The sequence below is a fragment of the Hyperoodon ampullatus genome, assembly GCF_949752795.1.
Source record: "Hyperoodon ampullatus genome assembly, chromosome: 5".
In the NCBI taxonomy this organism is placed as follows: domain Eukaryota; kingdom Metazoa; phylum Chordata; class Mammalia; order Artiodactyla; family Ziphiidae; genus Hyperoodon; species Hyperoodon ampullatus.
In genome coordinates, this window is record NC_136918.1 from 34,899,737 (window position 1) to 34,927,484 (window position 27,748).

At 39.5% G+C, this 27,748-nt stretch overlaps 1 protein-coding gene across 1 annotated transcript; it reads right to left on the reverse strand.

The window, feature by feature from the left end:
* Positions 1-3,748: 3,748 nt before the first annotated feature.
* Positions 3,749-26,675, reverse strand: PCYT1A (phosphate cytidylyltransferase 1A, choline; the record flags this gene model as incomplete). The annotated part of the gene is made up of 8 exons (XM_079704617.1): positions 3,749-3,955; positions 4,851-5,039; positions 6,501-6,643; positions 7,083-7,161; positions 9,386-9,537; positions 10,275-10,391; positions 15,428-15,527; positions 26,559-26,675. The coding sequence occupies 8 exons, from the start codon at positions 26,673-26,675 to the stop codon at positions 3,749-3,751; spliced, it is 1,104 nt and encodes a 367-aa protein (XP_079560743.1).
* Positions 26,676-27,748: the final 1,073 nt, after the last annotated feature.

Sequence of the window (27,748 nt, forward strand, 5' to 3'; positions counted from 1 at the left end):
ACTTTAAAAATACTTATATTGGTAAGGTTAAAAAAAAATACCATTAGTTAAAAACATTGTTAAGGGAGCTCTTTTCCTACCTGTACTGATTCAACTTCTGGTGATAGTTTGTGCTGACAGAAAATGTAAAAGCTATGGCTTTTAGGGAATTAAACAAAAACAGTGAAATATACTTGATTTGGAAAGATTTCAGATATAGGGTCTGGAACAGGATTAAAAAGGCAATGAGCTCCAGAAAAACAAAAGCTACCCATACATCAAGAAACAGAATAAAAATCACTGTGAAGAACCATTGTGGAGGGAATATTCAAAGACTGCCTGGACAGCTGTGTGGTCACAAGTAAGAAAAATGTAACTCAGGTGCTGCCTAGGAAGTTATCAGTGATCAGAAAAGGTCAAAAGCTCTCTTGACCTCCCTCAAATTTTCTCTCTCATTCAAGATTTTCAACCTCCTCGCATCCCCAACCTTCTTACTCAAGCCTCAGCAAGATAAGGGTCTTTGGCTCTAGCTATCAGAAGCAGCCGCAGCAGTACAAATGATCCATTTTTATTCCTCTACAATTTCAACCTCTATCCTTCAGTGCTACTGAGTCTAGTGTATGAAAAAAGCGAACTTTTTGCCCAGCTCATCTCAAGGTAACTGCTGAAATGGCACCTCCTCAGCTCTGGCTACAGGGCTTCTGTCTCCATTCTCTTTCTATCTTACAGCGAGAGGCTCTGAGGCCAACCAACTTTTTTTTTTTGGCTGCGTTGGGTCTTTGCTGCTGTGCGTGGGCTTTCAATAGTTGGGGCGAGCAGGGGCTACTCTTCGTTGTGGTGCGCGGGTTTCTCATTGAGGTGGCTTCTCTTGTTGCGGAGCACAGGCTCTAGGCATGCGGGCTTCAGTAGCTGAGGCACGTGGGCTCAGTAGTTGCGGCACGCGGGCCCTAGAGCGCGCGGGTTTCAGTAGTTGTGGCGTGTGGGCTCAGTAGTTGTGGTTCGCAGGCTCTAGAGCACAGGCTCAGTAGCTGTGGTGCATGGGCTTAGTTGCTCTGCAGCATGTATGATCTTCCTGGACCAGGGATCGAACCTGTGTCCCCTGCATTGGCAGGTGGATTCTTAACCACTGGAGGCCAAGCAACTTTTAAGGCTCTCCCATTTCTGCCACATTTGATCTATTCAGGATGACAGCTTTGTGTGTGGGATTCAGGGAAACAGCTAATTAAAATTAATGTTAGAAGTTAATATTAACAATAATATTTAAAGATTTACAGATCACATGCATGGTTATGGAATGCGAACCTCTAACCTCATTTAATTAGGCACAGATGATCAAACAATGCATCATCCCAATAGCTTCTTCCACCCACCCACCCTTGTCTAGCATGTAGGATCACATTTATCCCAAAGTATCTAGCATGCCACGCCATAAAATTTTTTGCTTTCAGTCAAAATTATTTGAAGATGTACTAGCGTTAGGAGACTGAGGCCACAGAGGTTCACCAAAAGGGGTGAGAGTTTTCCAAGAACACGTGCACATGCTGGTGCTAGCAGTCTCATGGAGCTTGTCAGCCTAGAGGTCATATTCCAAGGGCAGGATATGCCAAAAGCAGCCCATTTACAGAGCGGAGGAGGAGGACCAAAAACTTGGGACCCAGACAATACACGTGAGAAGAGTGACTGCAGGGAGGAAAATCATACTCTGGGCACCTCCTCTTCCAAATACACTTGGATAACATGTGTACTTTGAGAGAACACGTAAGTGGGCTTCAGTGGTGATTTCACTGCTTTTCTATTGACAGAAATGGGCAGAATTCCCAAAGAGGCAAGACTGAAGCAGCAAGTTAAAATATGTGACCATATCAGCTTGATCGTATCAAGCTGAGTAATGTAGGAAAACATTAACTTCAACTGTTCCAAAAAAAGGATTCCAAGCCAAAGCTTGTGTAAACCAGATTTGATAGTAAAAACAGCCCTTCATGAGAAGAGTTAGAACTGTAATTCTCATAGGCCATCGGGACAAGAGGTTTCCCCCTCTTTGTCCCTCTCCTCTGCTGTGCTCTGCCTCTCTGGATGATCTGAGGACCTTGGTAGTCCTGCTGTGCAGGCAGGCAGTGATTCTAGCCACCGACCCTCAGGCAGAAGAGCAAGTTTTAACAGAAGGTGTTTAGGGAGGGGACTATGAGATGCTCACAGCCCTAGCAGAGGGGCAAGGAAAGATAAGATGTGGTTTTCTTAGCTGAAAACACTAAAACTCCACCCCCACAAGGGGTATTTATGAGTGATGGGATGGTGCCTGGACATAAGCAATTTTTCACCCTAAACCCAGCTACAGGATTATGATAGATGATGATCTGCTAGGTCATGTACTGTAGGATGCTAGAGGTTTAAAAGGAGCTTATGCTCAACAGCAAGTGTTAAGCTTCAGCATTCTCTGACGTGAAATTTAAGCAGTGAATCCCCTGGGCAACATACCAGGGGAGGTGGAACCAGGCAGAGTGAGAGGGAGGGAACCTACAACACTCTTGTAAAGTGAGCCCTTGCTCGGTGACTTGCTGGAAGGGCAGCAGACGGGAGTCCCTGCCAGCTGCCAACTCTCAGGGGAAAATAAACACCTCATGGAGCACTGGTTCCAGTCAAGGACACTCTTAAGAGGGGAAGAGGTCAAGAAAAGGCTTTAGAAAGGGGTGTGTTTCCTTATGCTTTTGAGCCTATGTTCTGTGCAAATCTCTCTGAATATTCGATATGGCTATGAGCAACATGAATTAACAGATCATGTTCAAACTGAAAACATTTACTAAGTATCCTTTGTAAAAAGCTAGGTAATAAGTACTAAAATAGGAGTCACAGGGCCAGGGACTTACTCTCAGAAAGAAAATTAATCAAAACTGACTTTGCATAACATTGCGTATTGTCTCATTCCCCTCCTCAATCAGACTAAACCTGGAAGTGTTCCTCCCTTTAAAGGTAGATTACAGGAAAGAGATTGACAAGAGCTCCCAAATAACTGGGCAACAGAGTTCTCTGAGAAGATGAACATAGCAGAAAAACCGTAGCAGATGCCATGTGGTCTGGTTCCATCCCTATCAGTGTCTTCATGGACCCCACTGGGTCCAACAAGAAACTCCTCAGGGAGCAAGAAAAGTTAGACTCAGATCTCCTTCTTCCCATAGCCACATTGACACATGTGCCAGCAGTACACTTAGGGGATTTGTGACTTTACTCAGCTTTTAGCTTTTTTTAAAGGAAACCAAAATTATGATATTTCCCCTCCAAATCACCCATCAGCATGGCTCATTGCCTGAAGGACCTGGCAAAACAGTTTGCCTCAGAACAGAAGGCAAATACTATAGTGTATCAGGAAGAAAAGGCCTCTGGGTATTACACCGCTTCCTTCTGCCCACTCCTTGGGGGCAAAAAATTAGTTCTGTTTACTACATTTCAAAGACTAATTTTTTAAAAATTAATAAAAATGACAATTTCCCTGTCAAGATCACATGAACATAAACAGTAAAGCAAAGTCCATGGGGAAGGTATATGGATACCAAACAGGCTTCTAAGATGTAGTTAGCCTCTTTCTTGGCGGGGGTGGGTGATGCCTCTCAGAGGATAGGCTGTCTAGTCCCCCCATCCTAAGTACTCTTGCCCCAGTTGTCTTTCCTTTGTAGCTGTCCTTAGGTTTAGTGTTGGGATCACAATTCAGAATTCAACAGAGAGCTTCTGACGGTGATGGGACAGAGGGAGGGGAGAGGAAAGGAGCAATGAAAAATTAGTCTTCTTCATCCTCACTGATATCATAGGCTGCAGACTTGTGTCTGGAGAGGTTTGCTGGGGAGGAAGGCGGGGAGGTCTTGCCAGAGAAGGGCCACCGGAAAGAGGGAGAGGGGGAGCGTTCACGAGTGGGACTGCTGCTGGGACTCTGCCTTGGACTGATGGCCTGCAGCATCCGGCCTTTCCCCTCTTTCAGCATATGTTTCTGGGGAGACCAAAAGAAAGAGTTAGAAGAAACCTATGGATCCTACTAAAGCACCACTGGAGGATATGAGACTTCAAATTATCATGAGTGCCCTCTGTAATGTCAAAAGTGATCAAGTCAGCCAGAGGAGGAACATAGCTATGATCCTAAGCAATTTCCTCTCCAAAGTGGTCTATGCTATACTATGTATCTAAGGGTTCCCACCTGCTATCCACTGTCACCCAATCCTTGACCTCTACGTCAAAGGAATTCTTAAAAGGCTACTTGGGTCTGTAGTCTAGGCTGTAGGCAAAAACAAAGGAATTAACTCAGACAAAAGGGTACCTATTCTAGTTTTGGAGTTCTCTGAAAAGAAAATTCTATACACTCCCAGAATAATCTATTCTGGCATCCAAACACCCTCACAGTCAGATCGTTCCTGATATCCTAGGGCTCATCTGCTCATAGCTACACAGGCACCTTTTATTTGGCTCGAAAAGACCTTGCTACTCCTCAAGGACAGAATTCCCACCGTACCCAATGGTCCTGCAGCAGCTGTGTGTAGTGCAGGCAGCTTTCTTTTTACTGCTCTCTGCTCTTTCCTTCCCTTCCACCTAAAACTATAATGTAGAAGCAAGCTGGGCAAGGCTACTCACTTATCTTGTCACCATATTTGGAGGTTGATAGAGAGCTGGCAAAATTATTTAGGAGAATGTATAACTTCTTTCTGTAAAGATTTTTTAAAACTTTCTGGGGACAGTGGAAATATAGTTCTGCCCAACAAGGGGAACAGATTAGATAACTTCTTAATGTCAATGTCCCTTTCTGCTCAAGGATTCTGTAATTCCTTCCACAGCATGAGAATTCCCTAGATTTTCCTGAATTTCCCTAAATTGTCCAGCAAGAAAGAACATACCAGCGCTCCTTCTGGACCAAACATCTCCAGGAAACTTCCGATGAATTCTCGGGATTTCTCCTCCCATTTCTGAATGAGGTCAATGCCTTTTTCTTCTACCTTCTGAACAAATTCTTTTGACTTTTCCTCCACATCTTTCACTTTCTTCTTGACTTTGTCAACTCGCTCCTGCAAGTGGTATTTCTTCTCCTGGATAAAGAAATAACTGAGAAATAATACTCATTCTGACCTTCCATACTAAGGGGGAGGAAAAGACTTGGTTTGGCACTCTATTGACACTCCTTTCAGTCTTGAGAATTTCACTTTAATCTATCCCATACTTCTCCAGCATAATAACAGATAAGATATGCTCTAGATGGTCATCTTATACAAAAGTGTAATAATTCTAAGACTGTAGAGCCCAGGACTAAACTAAATGTATAGTGTAAGACCAGTAACAGACAGGCACATACCAAACGAAGTCAGATGTTTTTAAGACGAAACATAAACTTGGAAGATAAACATGCCCAACAAAACCCAAACCCCATTCTAGATGGAGATGTATAGGGAGAGAGCAACAAGTTCACTGCACAATATTGCCAACAATAAGCCAACTGTAACAGGTTGAAAAAGGAAATAGTGGGCCTTTTACTTAAGTAATTCATCTATTGTACTGAATTTTTTTTCCTCCATCAGTGGCTTAGTCTATGATTATAGAGGAGTTGTTTTTTTTTTTTTTTTTAATATTTGGAGGTCTGTTTGCTCATTCGCAAAATAAGGATGATACTCTTTGGTCCTACAGGCTTCCCTAAAGATAAAGGAAAATGGTATGAACCCTCCCAAAGGGAGGGGAGGGGAGGAGTCTTTAGCCAAATGAAAACTATTCTCATTTCCAGATCATAAAGGGGAAGGGGAAGGCGAATATGTTTAGGATTTTTAAACATTTAAAGATAGATTCTGCAGTATAACAACAGCTAGAATGTTAACAACAGCTAGGGTTTACCTGAATAGATAAATCATATTTAAATGAAACCATTTCACCTATTCATAATTCACAGAGCTGGGAGCAAGTGAGGGAGCATGGTAAACTACTTATGTAGAAGATACAGTTAGCAGCTTTCTTCTTGTTTTTAAATCAACTTTACTGAGGTATAATTTATATACAAAATGTATAGCAGTTTGTTTCCAAAAGGCAGTATTAAGCTAAAATAAACTTGTTTTCATAAATCAAATTTTAAAAGTTAGGTTCATATGCCTTGAGAAATTGCATGCAAAATGTTGTGTGTTACTATGCACACAGGGAGAGGATCCACAGCTTTCATCAGATTTGCAAAGACCATCCAGTCAAAAAGAACAAAGGTTAAGAACCACTGTTTTAAATATATTTGATATAAGTACTGTACTTTGTAAGTTCCACATTCTTATTTATTTAATTGGCTGTATGTCCTTATATCAACGTGTTGATACTAGCTCATAAAGGCAGAAAATGCCTCTAGATACATCCATATGCTCTTTGTAAAGAGCTTGGCATAGCGTTATGTGCAAAGAGGTATCCACTGATCTTTTGGAGGTGATAATAACAGCAGACTGAAAAGTAAGTTTAACTTAGATGAAGTGAGAGGCAACATGTCCTATAGGACCAGGGAACTCTAGGATGAGGTTGGAACTCACATTGATAAAGCTGACATTGAGTTCCTTTGCCGTGTAGCCCCTCTGTAGGTTCCGTCTGGCATACACATCATAGTCGCGGACAATTCGGGTGATGATGTCTGATGTGGAGATACCTTCTGTCCTCTGTGTTGGAGCAAACATGCCTAACCCAAGAACACATACAAACACTGTGACATTCTGATTAGCTCAGGCAGTAGGACTAGATGGAAACTGGGAGCCACATTCCTTTTCTTTCCTCATAAAGCAGAGTCTGTTATTACTAAGTAAAGTCTGGAGATACTGACATATAGAAGGAACACTGAATCAAAGTTTAGGAGTAAGGAAAGGCCCTAATATTAAGAAAAATATGGGGCTGGAGAAGGGTTTCCTGAAATTAAAAGAGATATCAAAAGTAGATGTTTAGACTGAGAATTGATGGATACGATGCTATGCTCACCTTAACCTCTTAACCAAAGTGTGACCTGAAACTGGATGTTAAAGTTCTCACTGTATAAATTTTCCTCTGTAAAGTAGTGATGGGGTTGAATCTCTGTCACTGCCCCTAAGACTCCATAAAATGAGGATGCACATCAACTTACTCACCTGCTTCCTTGATGTGCTTATAAACATCATCACTCCCAGCAGAAGAGTAAGGGATGTCATCATGGGCTACAAAATCAATCTGAAAGTAAGGAAACATCATTTAAAACCCAGCATAACTGCCATTCAGAAAGAACCAGTAAATACTCTCAGGCCCAGAAAAAGGACCACAAGGAGAGGCGAGGCCTCAAATGAACTTTCTCTTTATCTCTCTTTGCTTTGCTCATAAATTCCACGATTCATTCACAAGTCACCCAACCTAATTATTCGTGGATCATAAACATGAAGCTAGCCAGTTTCTTTTTTAGCTATTCCTCCTGGTCTGCTGGAAGTGCTACCCTCACACTGTATACCAGTCACCATGCTGTGGTAAATAGGCCTAGAGGATTTTCTGGTATGCTAGTTAGTGGGTGGAATCAAGGAAAGAAGAAAGGAAATCTCCCCACCCTCCTGGGTCTACAAGGATGGGTCAAATAGGGTTTCTAAAAATATGAGAAAGAGGTCACTTCTTTGTTAACTGGTTTCTCTCTCAGTCCATGAGATGAGTGGGAATATAAAAATAGCAACCAAGAGCGCTTTTACTAGAATAGATACATCTGTACTCCTGAGAAATGCAAAGCCCAAGGCGATAAAAGACCTTTAAGTCTCAGATCTATTACTTTACTACTGTCAATACCTCTCACACTGGGATCAATAATCTTTCTAAACCTCACTCATTTACTCCTTCCTGAATAGGCCATATGCCCTTTGCTAATATAATTACTAACACCACCACACCCAGCTCCCAGAAGCCACTGTAATGTGAAGTACGCTCATCAGGACTATGTCAGGGACTGTCAGCTAACATCTCAATTACCCATGAACAACTTGTCAGGGATCCATAGGCAGCAAATTGAAAATAAGAATGGTGAGCAAGCAAGACTCATGGTTGAGGATACACTGCTAATAAGGAGAAAAGGGAATATGGACGTTCCTCTAACCTCTTCTGCCTGGGCTTGCCTGGCTATGTTGCTGAGAATAATCTTGCTCATCACCCTTGGTACCATTGGCTGCTAAATGTTGAAGCAGTAAAGCTAGAGAACTATAAAAGTTCTGTCCTAATCCTAAACAGTTATAACAAATATCCCTTAGCTTCAGGCCTACCCAAATACTGCTTTTGAAGCACTTTGGCTACTTTTGTTTTTTCCTGCCTCATTGAACAATTCACCTTCAACATTCTACACACCACTGTAAGAGAACTGACAATATGCTTGCTGGTTCCTCAAGCTCGAGCGCCTCCAACATGACCTGATAAATTCTTCTCAGCTATAAACCCCTCTTTTGTAGGAAACGTGTTGCTTTAATGTGGGAAAATAAAAAGGAGATAGGGTTTTTATAATACCAACTCACTGAGAAAAAGTGAGAAACCTCCCTGGTTTCTGATCCCACATAATTTCTAGCCTGAAATCAAAAGTCTTGAAACTAAATTTAAGTCAATACAAGAGAAGTCTATGTTTATATATCTTATTTCCTGGAATGTGAACTCCTTGAGAGCATGTCTGGGGCTGTGTATACTCTAAAAAGACCGGTATGCTGTGAGGATGGATACGCCTATAATGGTGGGGGGGGGGTGCGACAGACTCACATAACTGAAGAGTTCAGTTTCTTTTTTTTTATAAGATTTTTTAAAATCATTTATTTTTGGCTGCGTCTTCTTTGCTGCGTGCAGGCTTTCTCTAGTCTTGAGGAGTGGGGACTACTCTTTGTTGCGGTGCGCAGGCTTCTCATGGCAGTGGCTTCTTGTTGCAGAGCACAGGCTCTAGGCACGCGGGCTTCAGTAGTTATGGTGCGCAGGCTCAGTAGTTGTGGCGCACAGGTCCAGCTGCTCTGCAGCATGTGGGACCTTCCCGGACCAGGGCCCGAACCCATGACCCCGGCATTGGCAGGCGGATTCCCAACCACTGCGCCACCAGGGAAGCCCTGAAGAGTTCAATTTCTAGCCCTGCTAGAGTGTGACCTGGTTATTCGGCCTCTCTGGCCCTGTTCTCATATGTAAAGTGGAAATAACTAATAACTACCCAATAGGACTTTTGTGGGGAACAAATGAAATATAATGGATGCAAAAGTGCTTGTAAACCATCAAACCCAAGAAAAATGTCAGGGATGGCTATTATTAGAAGTAATAACACTGTTACCTCTTCTATGTGAAATTTACATAGAAGATAGAAGTAAAATAAGGCTAGTGGAAAACTAGCCACAGTACCAGAAGTCTTGAAAGTTGACGAAATTCCAGAACAGGGAATGGAAACATGTGCTCAGTTTCTTACCCGGTGTTCTGCCAGGAACTCTGGTGTCAGGGTCCAGGGGGCATTCCTCACCACCTCATCCACATAGCGGCAGTGCTGCACTGCATCATAGCGCTCATTTTCATTCATCACGGTGAAGCCTTTGAAGTTGTGTGTTAGCTCATCACTGCAAACTGAGTTCACCACAACATAAGGTTGTAAGTCAAAGTCCCCTCTTCTTAACCACTCCTCAATCATCAACCTCTCATTTCCCAACCTCTCATACCAATCTCCCCAGCCTGGATAAGAGTCTTCTGGATATAGCTCAGTCTGGATAACAATGCTTTTCCTAATCCAAGATACACCTTCAGGAGCAACATTCACTAAATATGTTCACACTTTGGAGAGGAGAGGATACAATGGAGGACTAAGATCTTTGGCTTTGAAATGAAACTACTGTGCATCTCTGTATCAATTAACAGTTTTAAAAAATGTTTTCCTATTATACTTTGATTAGACTGGGCTGGACCACATAACATTAGCTTAGCAGACTTTAGTACTTCAGTTGACTCAGAATGATAAACTGAAATCTAAAGCAAATGCTCTTCTTAAGTAGCATTTATTCTTAATGCTATTCTGATTACCCCTGCCCCCACTGGGGGTCAGACTGCAGAAACCCGGCCAAAACCAGCGAGATAAATCCTGGACGTCTCAAGTCAATGAGCTTAGAGCTTCTCTCTCCAGGTTTATACAGTTCAGGTTTTATATACTTCATGTTCTTCATATATTTCACATTTTAAAGAGGCTGCACTATATCTCTCATTTGAAAACCAACATAACAGGCAATGTACTCGGGTTATAAAGATAGGAGAAAAGAGGCTACCATAATTTTTTTCTGGACAGCACCTAAAGTCATCAGATGTTTTCTTACCTCCCACAATGAGATATGTATTAGGGAAAAGGTTCTTTGCTTGCATCAGAGCCCGGGCATGACCAGAATGAAATAAGTCAAATATTCCATCTGCATAAACTCTCACAGGCCGTTCACCTAAATCCAAAGGAAAGAATTTATCACAGAAATACATTGATTCAATAACTCATATTTAACAAATGGAAATGGCACTGTGTGACTGTTCCACCCCTGCATAGCCCCCTTTTAAGGTGTTCTCTGGATATTCACCTTAATTTGGGGTACTTTGGGGTTGTGAGGAATAACATCACAGGCTTCCTTGACTACAAAGACACTCTTGGCATCATATCCACTAACTCTCTTTGTTAGCCTGGTTGTACCAGACTGCTCAGGTAATTGGATTTCATGATTGCTTTTTCTTAAAGTTATTTTAGAAGTGAAGGGAAGAGTTATACAAGAGCTATATCTGAAACTTCAAAATCTTCACCTTCGGTTTATGTTTAAACTTCAGTTATGTTTAAACAGAGTATAATTAAACTATGCTCTGGCTGCCTGCTCTCTCTTTTTCAAGCTGCCTTGATTACTAGCAACTAATGCTTTGCTTTGAAAATAAAATACTTTGCTTTGAAAGTAAAGAGTGATGCAGAGGGATGAGATTGCTTCACAGTCCCAGATTCACCCTTAATAACTGCTCTGTGATAACAGATGGAGTTCCTTCAAGCGTTTCTCCTTGACAGTGAGCATGTTACACTTTCTCAGTAGAGGGTGATATACCAGGTATTTGAAAATCAAATATAAATATTTTAGGACTTTATGTTAGAGCCTTTCCTCTTCCCCTGTCCATTAGTGAGAATAACAAACAACTGATTGTCAATTTATTTTTAGTGGTAGTGGACTATGAAAGAAAAGGAGAAAATGATCTCTTGGGGTACAAGCCTAATTCCAAAGCCAAATAAACACACTGAGAATGAAACTGATATAATGGTTCATCATGCTTCAAATGATAAACCTAATGAGTCCTAGTAACATATTTCCACTACTTGAATAAAGGAAGAGCTGTTTCACTGTAGCAACAGAAAATAACAGTAGGAGCATCTACATCATTCTTCGAAAGAAGGGCCAGAGCCTCATCAAATACACCATACTGAAGGTAAGGATAAGATACATCTCCTTCCTGCCTTGAGGACAGTGAATCAAGGGGGAGGAAACCGGTTCTCAGGAGGTTTATGGACTTTTCTTTATAGATTGCTTTATCCATAAAAAAAAGTCGCTTTTAAACTGAGAAATTATACACTGCTGATAGAAGTATATATTGGTACAACTCTTAAGGAAGGCAATTAGGCAATATCTGTGAAAAGACAAATGACAAATGTTTATACCCTTTGGCCCAGTTATTCCAATTCTAGGAATTTACCTCAAAGATATGTTTGTAAATATGTATGCAGATTACATTATTGATTGCAGCACTGTTGGTAATAGCAAAAGTTTGGAAACAACCTAAATTTCAGTGGAAGACTGAATATGACATGATCCACCCACTAAAAGTGTGGGAAGATTTATATATTATTTGCTTAGATATCCACAAGAAATTGGTAATACTGGGCTTCCCTGGTGGCGCAGTGGTTAGGAATCTGCCTGCCAATGCAGGGGACATGGGTTCGAGCCCTGGTCAGGGAGGATCCCACATACCATGGAACAACTAGGTCTATGCGCCACAACTACCGAGCCTGCAATCTAGAGCCCGCGAGCCACAACTACTGAAGCCCGTGCATCTAGAGCCCGTGATCCGCAACAAGAGAAGTCACCGCAATGAGAAGCCTGTGCACCACAATGAAGAGTAGCCCTCGCTCGCTGCAGCTAGAGAAAGCCCGCACACAGTAACAAAGACCTATTACCTGTAAAAGGGATACTAGGTGGCTGTGAGACAGTAGTGAGAGGAAGTCATTTCACTCTGTGTCTTTTTTGTACTTTATGAATGTTAGGTCATGGGAATGTACTAATTTTATAATACAGGAAATAAAAAATTTTAAATAAAATAAATACACCAATACAATGAAAAACTGAGAAATAATATGACGGATTTAAAGAGTCAGAAAAATTATAGCCCAAACTTGCCAACCAGCCTCATTCCTTTGTAATCTTAATCTCTTTAAGCCTCAGTTTCCTCATCTATAAAACAAAGCAAAACAAAACAAAACCTGAGTAATATAATCTCTCTTCTACATCCTAGAAATCATGACCATGAAGTAACTAATATACTTCTATCTTTCCTAAACAAGTCCAGAGTGGCTATGATCTCACTTTATTTGATCCTAAAAGACAAACGATAGAATATAATATTTGAGAATACTGTACTGTTGTTTCTACACCAAGGGCAAAGTGAGATGAGGGAGATTTAGCTCAGTAAACACATTTCCTGGATAGTGGCAATAGCACAGATGCTGTTAATTAAGTGGCTATTTGCCAGCAGTTAAATGTCCCATATTAGGCCAAGCCACCTCTGAACCCTTTCTTGGACCAATCCCTGATGTGCCTCTTGCCCTCTTAGCATTTACCCAGCTTCCCAACCTCTCAATTCCCCATGACTTAACTGCAAGTCTTTGACAAACCCAGGCTTGTATATTAACCAAATGACCAGAAGGGGCCACTGTTGAACTAAAAATCTGGGGAGAAAGCATGCGTTATCCATTCTTTTACCAAGTGGCTATTGGTCAGGATGACTATACCCTCTGATTTATATCTGTTGTTCCAGTACACTATCAAGAGCAACTGCTTTCATTCTCAAAAATAGTCTTGATTTGGGTTACAAATTATAGTCTTTTTACTACTGCTAGACTAAGTAACTAGATGTTCTCCTTTAAGCAGAAGAGACTTGGGTTTCAATTTATTATCTCTTTTGATATATTCTCTCAAATAGCTACCACTGAAACATTCATCTTTAACAGATTTCCACTGCCCTTCAGACTTTGCCTTTTTCTTCCTTTCTCCAAGAGAACATACTGCTGGGTTTTTTTCCATCTTCTAAAAAAGATGATCTTCTCATCTCTCAGGCCGTATTCCTTTTATCTCTAAGTAGTGAGTTTACTCCAAGATTACACAAACTTCCCTCTTGTACTCCCTTAACCTCCCTAAGTGAAAACCTGGGGGCAGGGGGAGGGATGCCCCTTGAACCAGTTATTGGTTTAAAATTCACTAACTATATGGCATGTGTAGATTCTTTATTTGTTTATTCCTTGTCTGGCACTGGCATGAAGACAGTCACTTACTTGGTTATTTAACATAAAACTGAACAGACAGAATAAGATAAAGGAAAAACCAGAGGTCAAGTTAGACTGGCAAATTTTACAGGCCAATTTGTGACTATCTGTTCCACCCAAAATTCAATCAGCTTGCTGATAAGCCTTCTATTATTTATAACTAATGTCTATATAAAGAATAGCACCACTCCAGGATGAAAAGAACACAAAGATGGAAAAACTTAGGTTTTTAGCTTCAATTCTATCACTAATTATTTGTTTTACTGTTTCACTTCTTAGTTTCTATGGACCTATATTCATGTATATAATGAAGAGAGTATAAAGTATATAATCTCATAAATGACTTACTTAAATTCTATTCTAAAAGTTAGAAAGTAATTTATTAGTGTTTGTTAATTATAAGTTGCAAAACTTGGAAACAGTATACATATACACACATACATTTTTGCTACCACAAATGGTATGTGGCTAGATTAGCAACAAGGTGGCTAATATAACTAATGTGATCAGATCTGAGTGAGGTACTGCATTCTGAATGTGTGTCATTAGAAAGTATATGAAAAGTTCTTGCCCTCAACAGGCTCTACTATCACATCTGAATGTGATACTTGAACTGTCTAGTGGCATTCTGAAGTCTGACCTGCCACCACTACACTGTTACATACAGCCTGTCTTTCCTTGTTGTCATTTTACTCTGCCCCACTAGCCTGACTATTACTGAAGTAAGAGGAGCCAAACCCAAAAAATCACATCATAAATCAGAAGGGTTGTGATCAACATGAGCTATATCTAAACACTTTTGCAAAAGGAAAGCATTCTCTGGAATTTTGAGGACCCCAAAACCATACTCCATACAGCCAAGATATAGCCAAGGGGTATTGGGACCCCTAGCCTAACATTGTCCAGCATTCATTTCTATTCATATTTCAGTACTCCTAAGTTACAACAGAGAGTAAACATACTAACACAATTAAGAAGTAACTACAAATACCTTCTATATACTGAAAATGTATAGATTTGTGGCTATAACTACCTCTTATTCCCTAGTGCTTGCCTGGGTTGAGTCCAGCCCTACATTCCAGCCCTTCATAAGAGTAAACACTTACCACAGTAATCAAAAGAAATGAAAAAGGATTGGGAAAAAAAGGAGAAATGGAGAAGTTACAGAGAAGTAAGAACAGATGCTTACAGGACTTTGTAATCATAACAAATGCTTGTGGAAGTTTCTATTTATGATGATCCCTAAAACCAACTGCCCAAAACTATCTGGAATACATATTAATAATTTATGAGGCCAGAAATTGCTACTTAATAATATAAAGTAAGTATACAAATAAAGAGTATGGGCTTTGAAAATAATAAAGCAAGTCTTTTTTTAAAAAACCTGGAAAACTATAATATCAATAAAGATAAAATTAAGTGATAAGCATCTCCCAACTTAGGATAGCTTTGTCCTCTATCAGTCAGCAGCATCATACTAGTGTACTGACTGATAGAAAGGAAAACTTAGTGGGAAATTCGGAAGGCTATTAAAAATGTGACAGTCTGACATATTATTTGGACCTTTGTAAAAACAGACAAGATTATAAACCAGCTCAGGCTAATATCTTATTGTCTCTGCTCCTCTATATCTCACCTCACAGCTGTGATGATAACAGCCCCCCAAAAAAGTGTGTACCACTGTATCTCATAGCTGTGACAAAATACTGGGAAATTAGTATACAATATAAATGAAATTTTATGGAGTACAGTTATCCTCCCAAATAGAACAGCAAGTGAGATGGGAGGAACCCTTCTCTCAAGTAGCTTTTACAGGTAAACTGAGGGAAGAATATAGCGAGTAGGTGTACATTTGATAAGTACAATTGAATGCTAAAAACAATAGTAAAACAACAAAATAATTCGTCATTTACTTACAAGGAGTTCCTCTGCTGGCTTCTTCCATGGTTACCCTGACATAGGGCTTACTAAAGTCTACTTCAATTTCATCAGAAAAAGGCGCTGGCTGCCGTAAGCCCTTAAGAAGAGGAAAGTGAAGGAAAAGAAAAATTCAATGGTATAAACTAAAATACTCAAAAAATGGCAGCTTTAAAGAATAATCAGTTATTCAACATGCTGTGATTAAAATTTTCCCTAAAAGTTCATAACCTTAAAAAGATAAAAGCATTCCAAAATGACAAGTGAAAGTTGCAACCTTTTACCAAATGGGCAAATCATGGCATGAAAGATAAATGTCTTGATGGTGATTTCAGGATAGGACTGAGGAAGGTGGCTGAGAACCTAAGCATAGTCCCAACTAACTGGGTCCAGAATGACAGCTCCTCTGCCAGACGGCAGAACAGCCAACCCTGATCTATGTGATGAAATTGCCAAGGTTCACAAGTGCCTCTTCATACTACTTCAACTATGGGACTGGGAAGGCAAACAGCTGCCATGTGCTTTAAGTATGATCATCACTGTATAATGCTTTACACTGTAAATATGTTCTAATTCTCATTAACAGCCCTGTGAGGCAAGTAGTACAACAGTTAGTATCCTCAATTTAAACATGAGGAAAATGAGGTTCAGAGAAGTTATATGAATTGCATGCAATTACTCAGAGGCAATGCTGAAATAAAAATGTAGGTATGCTCTTTCCTCAGAGGAAAGCCTTACTTAAGAGCTTTTGTTAAATCTATTCCTAAGTATTTTATTCTATTTGATGCTTCTGTAACTGTTTTCTTAATTTTATTTTTGGATTGGTCCTTGCCAGTATATAGAAATGCAATTGATTTGTATGTATGTACGTGTATTAGTGTGAGTAATTTCAGTTGACTCATCTCCTGTGGCTTTGTTAAACTCAATTATCAGTTCTAGCAGTTTGTTTGGTAGATTCCTTAGGACTGTCTACATATGAGATCATGTTGCCTGTGAATAAAGACAGTTTAACTTATTCCTTTCCAATTTGGATGGCTTTAACTTCCTTTTATTGCCCCTTATTGCACTAGTAAACCTCTAGTACAATGCTGAATAGAGGCGGCAAAGACAAATATCCTTGCCTTGTTCCCAGTCTTAGGGGAGAAGCATGCAATCTTTCAACACTAAGTATTATCTTAGCTGTAGGTTTTTCTTAGATGCCCTTTATCAGGTTGAGAAATCTCTCTTCATTTTGTAGTTCGTTGAGAGTTGTTTTTTTTTTTTTGGCTGTGCCATGCGGCTTATGAGATCTTAGTTCCCCGACCAGGGATCAAACCCAGGCCACGGCAGTGAAAGTGTTGAGTCCTAACCACTGGACCGCCAGGGAATTCCCTGTTGAGAGTTTTTTAATGAACGAGCATTGGATTTTGTCACATGCTTTTTCTACATTATTAAAACAATCATATTTTGGTTTTGTCTTTTATTTTATTAATTATGGTGTATTAGATTAATTGATTTTATAATGTTAAGCCAACCTTGCATTCCTGAGTGAAATTCTTCTTGGACACATTGTATAAATCTTTTTATATGTTCTTGGATTCAATTTGTTAAAATATTGTTAAGGACTTTTGCATCTAAGTTTGTGAGGGATTTTGAACTATATAATATTCTTTTCTTGTGCTGTTTTTGCCTGTCTTTGCTATCTGGCCTCATAAAATTGGTTAGGAAATGTTCTCTCCTCTATTCTCTGAAAGTGGATAGGATTGATATTATTTCTTCCTTAAATGTCCGATAGAATTCACCAGTGAAGTCATTTGTGTCTGACTTTGTCTTTGTAGGAAGATTTTTTTAAAGACAATTCAATACTTTACTTGGCATAGGTCTATTCAGATTTTCTATTTTTTTCTTGGGTCAGTTTTGGTAATTTGTCTCTTTCTAGGAATATGTCTATTTCATCTAAATTGTCACAGTTTTTGGCATGAAATTGTTCATAATATTCCCTTACAATTCTTTTAATTTCTGTTGGGCTATAGTGATGTTTACTTAGATTTTTAAATTACACATAGATCACATTGTGACTGGGCTAAATTCAGAAACTGGGAAGACATTGTTTTGTTTTGATTTCAGATAAGGATAGATTTTTAAAATAAGGTTTTAAAATTAAAATATATTTCTTTTAAAGAGCACTTATATAAGCTTAGTTTAAAATATGCTAAAGCTATAAGAAAAACATTTTTAGGAGATGTGTGTGTGTTATCCTTTTTTAAAACGTTTTTAAAAAAAGGTTAAGAATGGACCAAGGACACAAATGTGTGATTTTCTGAAGTTATTAGAAATTTACCTACAGATAAAATTAGAAAAAAACAATTTATCCTCTAGAAGTTAATATGCAAAGAGTTGCCTAACAGTAATTTGTGTTTCTAAAAGTATATGCTAGTCACCAAATAATAGACATTCTATGATTCTATCTATACGAAGGTCAAAAACAGGCAAAGCTAATCTATGGTTAATAGAAGTCAGAGAACAAAGAAAAAAAAATCTGGGGAAAAAGGATACTGACTAGCAGGAGCATGAGGGAGTCTTCTAGGTGTACCAGTGATTACATGGATGTATACATATATAAACATTTATTGAGCTGTACACTTAAGGTTTGTACACTCTACTGTATGTAAGTTATACCTCAAGAAACAAATGCCATTCAGCCATAAAAAAGAATGCAGTACTGATACCTGCTACAACATGGATGAACCTTGAAAAAATTATGCTAAGTGAAAGAAGCCAGCCACAAAAGGCCACTTATTGTATGACTCCATTTATATGCAATGTCCAAGAATAGGAAAATTTACAGACAGAAAGTAGATTAGTGGTTACACTGGGATGGAAGGGTTGGGGAGAAACGGGGAGTGACTGCTGATGGGTACAGGGTTTCTCTCTGGAGTGATGAAAATGCTCTAAAATGTATCATGATGATGGTTGCACAAGTCTGTGAATATTCTGAAAACCACTAAATTGAACACTCTACATGTGTAGGTGAATTATAATGGTATATGAACTATATCTCAATGAAGTTGTTTATATATAAATATATTTATACATAATATAAAATATATGAAACAAATAGAAAAAATTGTGCTTATTAACAATAGTACATGTAGATAAAAGACAGCCTTACTGTGTTCTCTGAAATTTATTATCAATGGTGTGCTGGAGTCAGTTTTTAAATATTCACATATTTTGAGGGCTGGTAGTTTGAAATCAGCCACAGAAATCAGTAAATGCTATATATCAGAGGTTTGTTCCCCCCAGTTTATCAGGACACCACTGGTTATTCTGCATACTTGGAAAGAAATCAGTTCAGAAGTTATTACAGGGAGGAAGAAATGGATTTGTGGATTTTTCCGTTAATATTGAATAGAGAGAGTGACAGTTAAAAGATTCTGTGAAGGAAGAATAGGTAGGATATGGTAAAGAGAAAATATACTGTCACTTGAGAGAGGAGTTTATAATAACTGAGCTTTTGAACTGAAGAAAATAAGACTGTGGTACCATCAGCAGGAATAGAGAAGTTTTTTAAAAAGGAGTGGAGATCAAAGAAAAAGAGAACTGACAGTCTTTGAATCTGGAGATTCAAATGACTATTGGAGACCTCCTAGAATATATTAGTGAAAGTCAGAACACCAGTGCCTTTAAGAAAATTGAAAGACAAGGAAACAGATTAGTAATAATTTCTCATTAGAGATGTATAGCCATAAAGGGAATGAGAAAAACAGAAAGGTACCTAGAGGGGACAGAAGGATCAGGTAGCAGGTGTTCTTAAAAGTTGAGGATATCAGGGCTTCCCTGGTGGCGCAGTGGTTGAGAGTCCGCCTGCCGATGCAGGGGACACGGGTTCGTGCCCCGGTCCGGGAAGATCCCACATGCCGCGGAGCGGCTGGGCCCGTGAGCCATGGCCGCTGAGCCTGTGCTCCGCAACGGGAGAGGCCACAACAGTGAGAGGCCCGCGTACCGCAAAAAAACAAAACAAACAAACAAAAGTTGAGAATATCTGTACATGTCTAAGACAAAGGAAAAGGAGCCAAAGAGATTGAAAATATCAAGAGAAGGAAAAAAACAGATTATTAAGGAAGGAAGAGTCTAGAAGAATGACAGGGAATGGCCTCAAAGGAGAGCAGGGGGAAGCTGTTGGCCCTATAAGTAATTAGGATCACATTTTTCTGAAAGCAGAAGAAAGGAAAGGTGATAAAAGGATAATATTGGATGTAAAGGAGGAAGGATGTATATAAACTTATATTCTGATGCCCTCAATTTTCTCAGTAGAGCAAAGAAGAAAGTGAAGTTCCCTATAAAGAACAGGGACCTTGGAATGAGACTGAAAACTTGAGGAAAGTACAAAATATTTGGAATAGCTGTTGTGGGAAATGTATATATTTGAGCATCAGCAAATGATTAATGGAACTTCTGAGCACTATATTCAGCCCAGATCAAGCTAGAAACTTTAATCTTTAGAAGGCCAAGTTAACAGGTCCAGGAAGAAAAACAAAGAATTAACAGAAACTGAAAGATCTTGGGTTAGGTCCTGGTGAATGGAAGGGAGGCAGAAGAGGGAAGAGAAGAGTTAAGGAAAAAGAGGTATCCAGACATTTCTCCAAAATGATATACTAATGGCCAAAAAACACATGAAAAGGTGCTCAACAATATTAGGCATTATGGAAATGCAAATCAAAACCACAATGAGACCCTGCTTCACATCCACTAGGATGGGTAAAAGCAAAAACACAGGCAACAACAGTGATGGCAAGGATGTGGAGAAACTGGAACCTCTGTACACCGCTGTGAATGTAAACTAGCACACAGCTTTGGAAAACAGCTCTTCAAAATGTTAAACAAAGGATATATATGACCTAGAAATTACACTCCTAGGTATATAAGCAAGAGAACTGAAAACATATCTTTAAAAACAACCTTGTACATGAATAACAGAACATTATTCACAATAGCCAAAAAGCGGAAATAATCCAAATGTCCAACAACTGATGAATGGATAAACAAAGTAGTATGTCTATAAGGATTCACCTATAAAAAGGAATGAAGTATTACTAAATACTACCACCTGGGTGGACCTTGAAAACATTGTGCTAAACAAAAGAAGCCAGAGACTTCCATGGTGGTCCAGTGGGTAAGACTCTGCGCTCCCAATGCAGGGGGCCCGGGTTTGATCCCTGGTCAGGAAACTATATCCCACATGCATGCCGCACCTAAGAGCCCGCATGGCGCACCTAAGAGCCCGCATGGCGCACCTAAGAGCCAGCAACTAAAACATCCCACGTTCTGCAACTAAAAGATCCCACGTGCCACAACTAAGACCTTGCGCAGCCAAAATAAATAAATAAATACATATTTTAATAAATAAATAAATAAAAGCCAGACACAAAAGGCCACGCATTGTGTGATTATATGAAATGTCCAGAATAGGCAAATCCCTAGAGAGAGAAAGTAGATTAGCAGTTGCCAAGGAGTAGAGGGAAGGGGGGAATGACGGAATGACTGCTAATAGGTACAGGGTTTCTTTCTGTGGTGATAAAAATGTTCTGGAATTAGACAGTGGTGATGGTTGTACAACACTGTGAATTTTCAGTATTAAAACCACTGAATTGTACACTTTAAAATGATTAAAATGGTGAACTTTATGTATGTGAATTTTATCTCAATTTTAAGAGATACATTATGTATCCTATCTTTCATAACTCTGTTTCTTCAATCTTCCTTGTATACGGTGTACATTCCAAGGCAGAAGGCAAATGCAACTGTCCCTCCTGGCTAGAATTTGTGCTGAATCGATTCCTCCTAGAATTTGTGCTGAATCGATTCCTCCTAAGTATAGAGAGAATGAAACCTAAGGTTCTTCAGCTAAAACAGATCAGCAAAATCTTTAACTCTCTAGAGCTGCCTCCAGTTAGAATGAGTAGTTTTTTTTAAAACACCCTATTATTCTCTTCTCAGTTAGAGAACATCGTCTCTAAAAGCTGACGTTTATATAAAAGTAGGACTAAGTATTTCTATCTGTGTTCTCCTAAAACAAACCTCCTTCATTTTAACCTCAAAGGAATCCTATGGAATAATATTGCTTTCAAATCTTTTGACTCTCTGGTAGCAAAGTATAAATGAAAGGGCAAGGGTTTAGGACTTGAAAAAAACTTAGATCTAAATCCCAGCTCTATCACTTCATAGCTGTGAAATCACAGCAAGCTTCTACAGCTTTCATTTCACCTGCTATAAAATGGAAGATGAGACTTCCCTAGTGGCAGAGTGGTTAAGAATCCTCCTGCCAATGCAAGGGACACGGGCTCGAGCCCTGGTCTGGGAAGATACCACATGCTGCAGAGCAACTAGGCCCGTGTGCCACAACTACTGAGCCTGAGCTCTAGAGCCCGCGAGCCACAACTACTGATCTCGCGTGCCACAACTAGTGAAGCCCACGCGCCTAGAGCCCGTGCTCCGCAACAAGAGAAGCTACTGCAATGAGAAGCCCGCACACCACAACCAGAGAAAGCTGGCACGCAGCAACGAAGACCCAATGCAGCCAAAAATAAATTAATTAAGTAATTTCTTTAAAAAATGGAAGATAGTAATACCTGCTCCATAAGGTTGCTATGAGGATTAAATAAAATAGCATATGCAAAGTAACTAGCACAATGTTACACATATGAGTAGGCACTCAACAAATCTACATTAGCTCATTTTCTCTTCCATTCTATGGAACACAGGTTTCATTATACCAACAAAATTAACTAAATTGTGTTAATCTAAGAGGTTAGCTTCTAAATGCTATATAAAGTTTCTAAGTCTATGCAAATTATAACTAATACTGTTATAACTAAAACTTAAAACTTATAATGATCATCATCTCCCAAATTATAAATGAACTTCTGAATGCAATATTGCTTCCATAAAAACTTTCTCCTGATTATGTTCACATATATTAACTCACTACTCCTCAAAATTCTAGTGAAAGAGAAGAAGAGATTCTGGTGTCCTTACTAATAGGAAAGAGGAGGTAACTCAAATAATCTAATACTAGAACTTGATATTGGCTTCCCAGTATGTATTCTATTTCCAAGGATTCGTAAACATTTTTCAGCAAAAAGTTTCATAATGGCACAGAGAAACATTTCCCATTTACCCAAACATTCTGCACAAATGGTAACATGCCCTCCTGAGTTCCAAACTATTTCAATAATGCCAGGAAAAAGGCTCTAGATTCAAGAGGAATACCAGGTGGTGTGAGAAAGAAGGGATAAGGAACAGAGCAGAAAGAAAAAGAAAAACAATCATTCTCCCTGATTCCTGTTGCCATTTCAATGGATGTAAACAATGAGCTCACCTATTTAACTACTATTTGGATGCCTCATAGACCTTCTAAGTTGAACCTGTACTAAACTCATCGCCTTCCTCCTAAAACAGCTCTTCTTCCTGTATTTTTCATCTGAATGAGAAGCACCCCATCTACACAAACTACCTAAGGCTGAAACCTAGCAGTCATCCTTAACACCTCTCATCCTCTGCATCCTGATAATTTCCAAGAATTGTCTATTTCACTTCTTAAAAACTTAAAATTTATCTTGTCCTCTCTGTATCTACTGCCTTAGTTTAATCCTTCATCATTTCTAACCTGGACCATTATAATAATCTCACAACTAGTCCTGTGGCTTCTGTCTATCCCTGTTTCAACTGTTCCTTTCCAAAGCAATCAGGATGATCTTCTAAACTGTATATCTGATCATATTACCTATAGGATAAAGTTCAAATTCCTTAGCACAGCATACAAGATCCTTCATGAGCAGGCCCTTGCTTTACCTTATCTATTGCAGATTCTTATTCTGAACTTTAAGCTCCAGTAATGTTACTTGTAGTTTGCTAAACATACTATTATTTCACACTTCTGAAGTTGTACTCTATCTCTTGTCCATTTCTTGAATTCCTACTTAGCCTTCAAAGTTCAACTCTGAAATAATCTCCTCAATGAAGCTTTTCCAAAACCACTGTCCCCACCCCTCGGTCAAAGTTAATCTGTTGCTCCTCTAGAGGGTCACTGTACCTCTAGCTTACTTCTATTTGGCCCTTTTCATACTGTATCTTAATTATTTGTCTCTTTCCCCTATTTGTCTATGAGCTTCTTAAGGGCAAGGCCACCTTTGCATCTCTGCATCTCAATGTATAGCAAATGACACACAGAGGTTCTCAATATATGTAGTTTGAAATGAGATTGTAAGATCTATCTCCATAAGCAGAACTTAGGCCAATTAACCTCAGAGTTTAAGTACTCTGTGACTTATTCATACATATGACAAATATTAAGATAGGCTAAATGTCTGTTCTTTATAAATATTTCTGTGATCCTTTTGATTTTACCTCTAGAAACATCTGTTTCAGTAAATTCTTTATACTTATAGACAAACTAGCCACAAAGTTATCCCTTAATTTTTCCTCCTTAACTCCTTTCTCTCCCTTCATCCATTTTATCCTGACCTACCAACCCAGCTACCAAATACTTGGGGAGGTTGGGAGGAAATGGGGAGTGACTGCTAATGGGTATGGGGCTTCTTTTGGGGACGATAAAAATATTCTAAAACTGGCTGTGGTGATGGTAGCACAACTCTGTGAATATATTAAAAACCATTGAATTGTACCGTTTAAATGGGTGGATTTATGATCTCAGTAAAGCTCTCATAAAAAAAAGAAAAAACCTTGTTCGTTTTTGCTACAGAGTTGAAAGGGATTCAGAGATAGAAAGCACATGTGTACAGTGGAGATGACACACAAGTTTATTTAGCAGACACTCTTTTTTTTGTTTTTTTGTGGTATGCGGGCCTCTCACTGTTGTGGCCTCTCCCGTTGCAGAGCACAGGCTCCAGACGCGCAGGCTCAGCGGCCATGGCTCACGGGCCCAGCTGCTCCGCAGCATGTGGGATCTTCCTGGACTGGGGCACGAACCCGTGTCCCCTGAATCAGCAGGCGGACTCTCAACCACTGTGCCACCAGGGAAGCCCTAGCAGACACTCTTCATTAGAGTCAGTCCAGCCTGTTGGGTGAGTGAATCTTTGACCATTAGCCCATGTTAAATAGCCAGTGTGTACCAGAGAGGAATGTGAAATAGGTAGCAAGCCACTTAACTGATCTGTGACATGAATATATGAAGCAGAGTAACTTAAAGCATTGAAATTCCTCAGATTCTAAGAACCAGGAAATTTAAGTCTTCTCAGAGCCCATTCCACTAAGATTGGCCTTCTTTGGTCTATTCATGGCTATGGTGATTGGCTCAGAGTATTACCTACTTGGTTATAACTTGTCCCTACTCCAAATGAGAGTGCTGAATTGGTGCCCACCACCATCCCCTTAACCTGAATTCTCTAAGAAACATTCAGAAATTAAAAATGCCCTGTTAGGGACTTCCCTGTTGGCACACTGGTTAAGAATCCACCTGCCAATGCAGGGGACATGGGTTCAATCCCTGGTCCGGGAAGATCCCACATGCCGCGGAGCAACTAAGCCCGTACGCCACAACTAGAGCCTGCGCTCTAGAGCCCGTGAGCCACAGCTACTGAAGCCCGCGCGCCTAGAGCCCGTGCTCCGCAACAAGAAAAGCCACCACAATGAGAAGCCTATGCACCGCATCTAAGAGTAGCCCCCGCTCACTGCAACCAGAGAAAGCCCACGCGCAGCAATAAAGACCCAAAGCAGCCAAAAAAAAAAAAAAAAAAGCCCTGTTTTGTTGACTGCTGAGTCATTTTCTGAGTTTACTTGCTGTAAAGAATAATGGCCCCCTAAGGATGTCTACATCTTATTTTCTAGAACCTGTGACTATGTTACATGGCAAAAGGGGCTTTGCAAATGTGATTAAAGGATTTTGAGATAGATTATCCTGGATTAGCCAAGTATGTCCAATGTAATTACAAGGGTCTTTACAAGTGAATGAAGGAGGCAGGAGATTCAGAATCAGGAGATGTGATGACAGAAGCAGAGGTCAGAGTATTATGATTGCTGGCTGGCCCCTGAGCAAAGCAATACGGGCAACTTCTAGAAGCTGGAAAAGGCAAGGAAACAGTTTTTCCCCTAGAACCTCCAGCCCTAACAACACTTGATTTTAGCTTTTTGAGACCCATTTCAGCCTTGTTACCCCTAGAACTGTAAGATAATATATCTGTATTGTTTTAGGCCATTAAATTTGTGGTAATTTGTTACAACAGCAATAGAAAACTAATACACTTGCCCCCAACATAATCATCAATATCAGGCCTGAAGCATATACCTACTATTTGTGGAGTCCAGTTGCTTTTATTGCTCAAGATAGAATATTGGTTTAGAACAACTAGTAATTGTGTCCAAGTAGAAATGTTTTTCCTTTTGGGTTACGAAGCTCCAAAAGTAACCAGTGGGAACTGCAGTTGGATCAATGGCTAATGGTCAATATAGGTACAAAACATACAGAAACATATAATTCTGTCACTGGGATTTTAAAAACATGGATTTCATAATAACACTGTATATCAATAATAACTCCAACTGTGTATAAATGTTCTTTGACATATTTTTTTTAGGGGAAGCTTCAGGAAGGGTACCAACCTGAGACAGCATGAGCCGTTTGGAATGGGGTCTTTCATCAAAGGCTTGGAAGTGGTTAGGAAATACAAAGATAACATCCCAGAAATAAAGGAACATAAGGTAGGCAGTAATAGAAAAAGGTTCTCACCTAAGATATAACCAGTAATAGAGTGCAGGAGTGATATGAGAGAAAAGACAGTAAGACACAGAAAACTAAACACCATGAGATGATGCTAAGATCAGATCACTGCCTGGAGCTACAATTTCTCTATTTCATTAGTTTGAATTTGATCTTTTGCCTAATATATGTACAACCTCCAAATTTTCCTAACATTCTTTTTTCAATTCCAGTGTAAAGCTCTTACAACTGAGCTGTGAATTATAATCTGCATAAGAGTTCCAACAACTGGTGGAAAGTTACTATTCACACTTACTATTCATTCTTTCCATTATTTAAGAAGCCTTGTAATGTTGATATTGTCAGTGTTATATCAGTTTCTACCCTCCTCCTGCCAGGTTAAGTGTTCAACAAAGAAATCTCTTCCTTACTTACAATTGCACAGCGTGGCATTTTTGAAGGAATTCCATCATCCTCTGCTGCCCCATTGGGTCCAGGTATCTCTTTCCTCCTCTTCCTCATGTTGACTTTGGTTGAATTCTGTGCATCCATCTTCTTCTAACTGGTGATAGAAAGTGAAAAAGAATTTTTGTCTCATTGGGGTGGGAAAAGCCTGTCACCAATATTTCAGAGATGTTAATATGGAGGCACTTAGTATCAATTCCATAGCACACATTTCACAAAGATGAACCCATTGCATCCGGCAAAAACAGCAAAGCTTCACAAAACCCAGGCTCTAGTAGAAACACTGAAATGCCTCTCTGTGGAACAATGGCACAATTAATCACCTGAACCTTGTAAATTATTTCCCAACCAATACAGCCTGTATACCAACTGCTAATTTCATATCCTGACTGCATGCAAAAACCTGGAAGAACGTGGCTGAGAAAGTTAGTTATACAGACTTTCCACTACTCTTACATCATACCTCTAGGACACCTAGAAGTATGACAGGTGCAAGGAAATGTGAAAGGTATGTCTTTGGTACAGATGGAGAAAAGAGCCTTTTTTTAAAAAAAAAGGATGGCCACCAGCGATTCCTGGTTTAACAAAGCATGGACTTCTTAACTCTAAATGCTCTGTATATTTCAGAGACCACTCCTCCAGGATGAGAGCTATGAAAATTGTAGAGTAAGTGTACTTGTATCTTTTAAATGTCCTTCCTCTTCCTTTTTCAATTCATTTCCCCTCCCTCTTTCAGAGTCTTAGCACCTTAAGCTTGCTCAGAGTCCCCAACTACTAAAACCCCACCCAGGCTTCTCCTTCCCCCAAGGAAAAATTTATTTATTATTGTCTCATTTAGCAGAAAGTGTCTAGCAACTAACTCTTACAGAAAAGTTCTGAATATTTGATGTTTCATGTTTAGATGTTGGCTTGTGCTACACCTCCAATCCCCTACAAGGATATCTGCATTTTCCTTAGGTAACATAATTTGCACAAATAAATTAATTTCTTGATAATGATGAAATTTTAGATATCAGCCAGAAATTGGAGAGAGAGGAACTGCAATGATCAACTGCCATCTCTGCCCAAGATGTGGTACAGTGAAAGGTGGAAAAAAGATCCTTAGAGCAGAAGCAGAAAACAAAACAAAATACTAGACAGAATAAGGACTTTCTACTCTG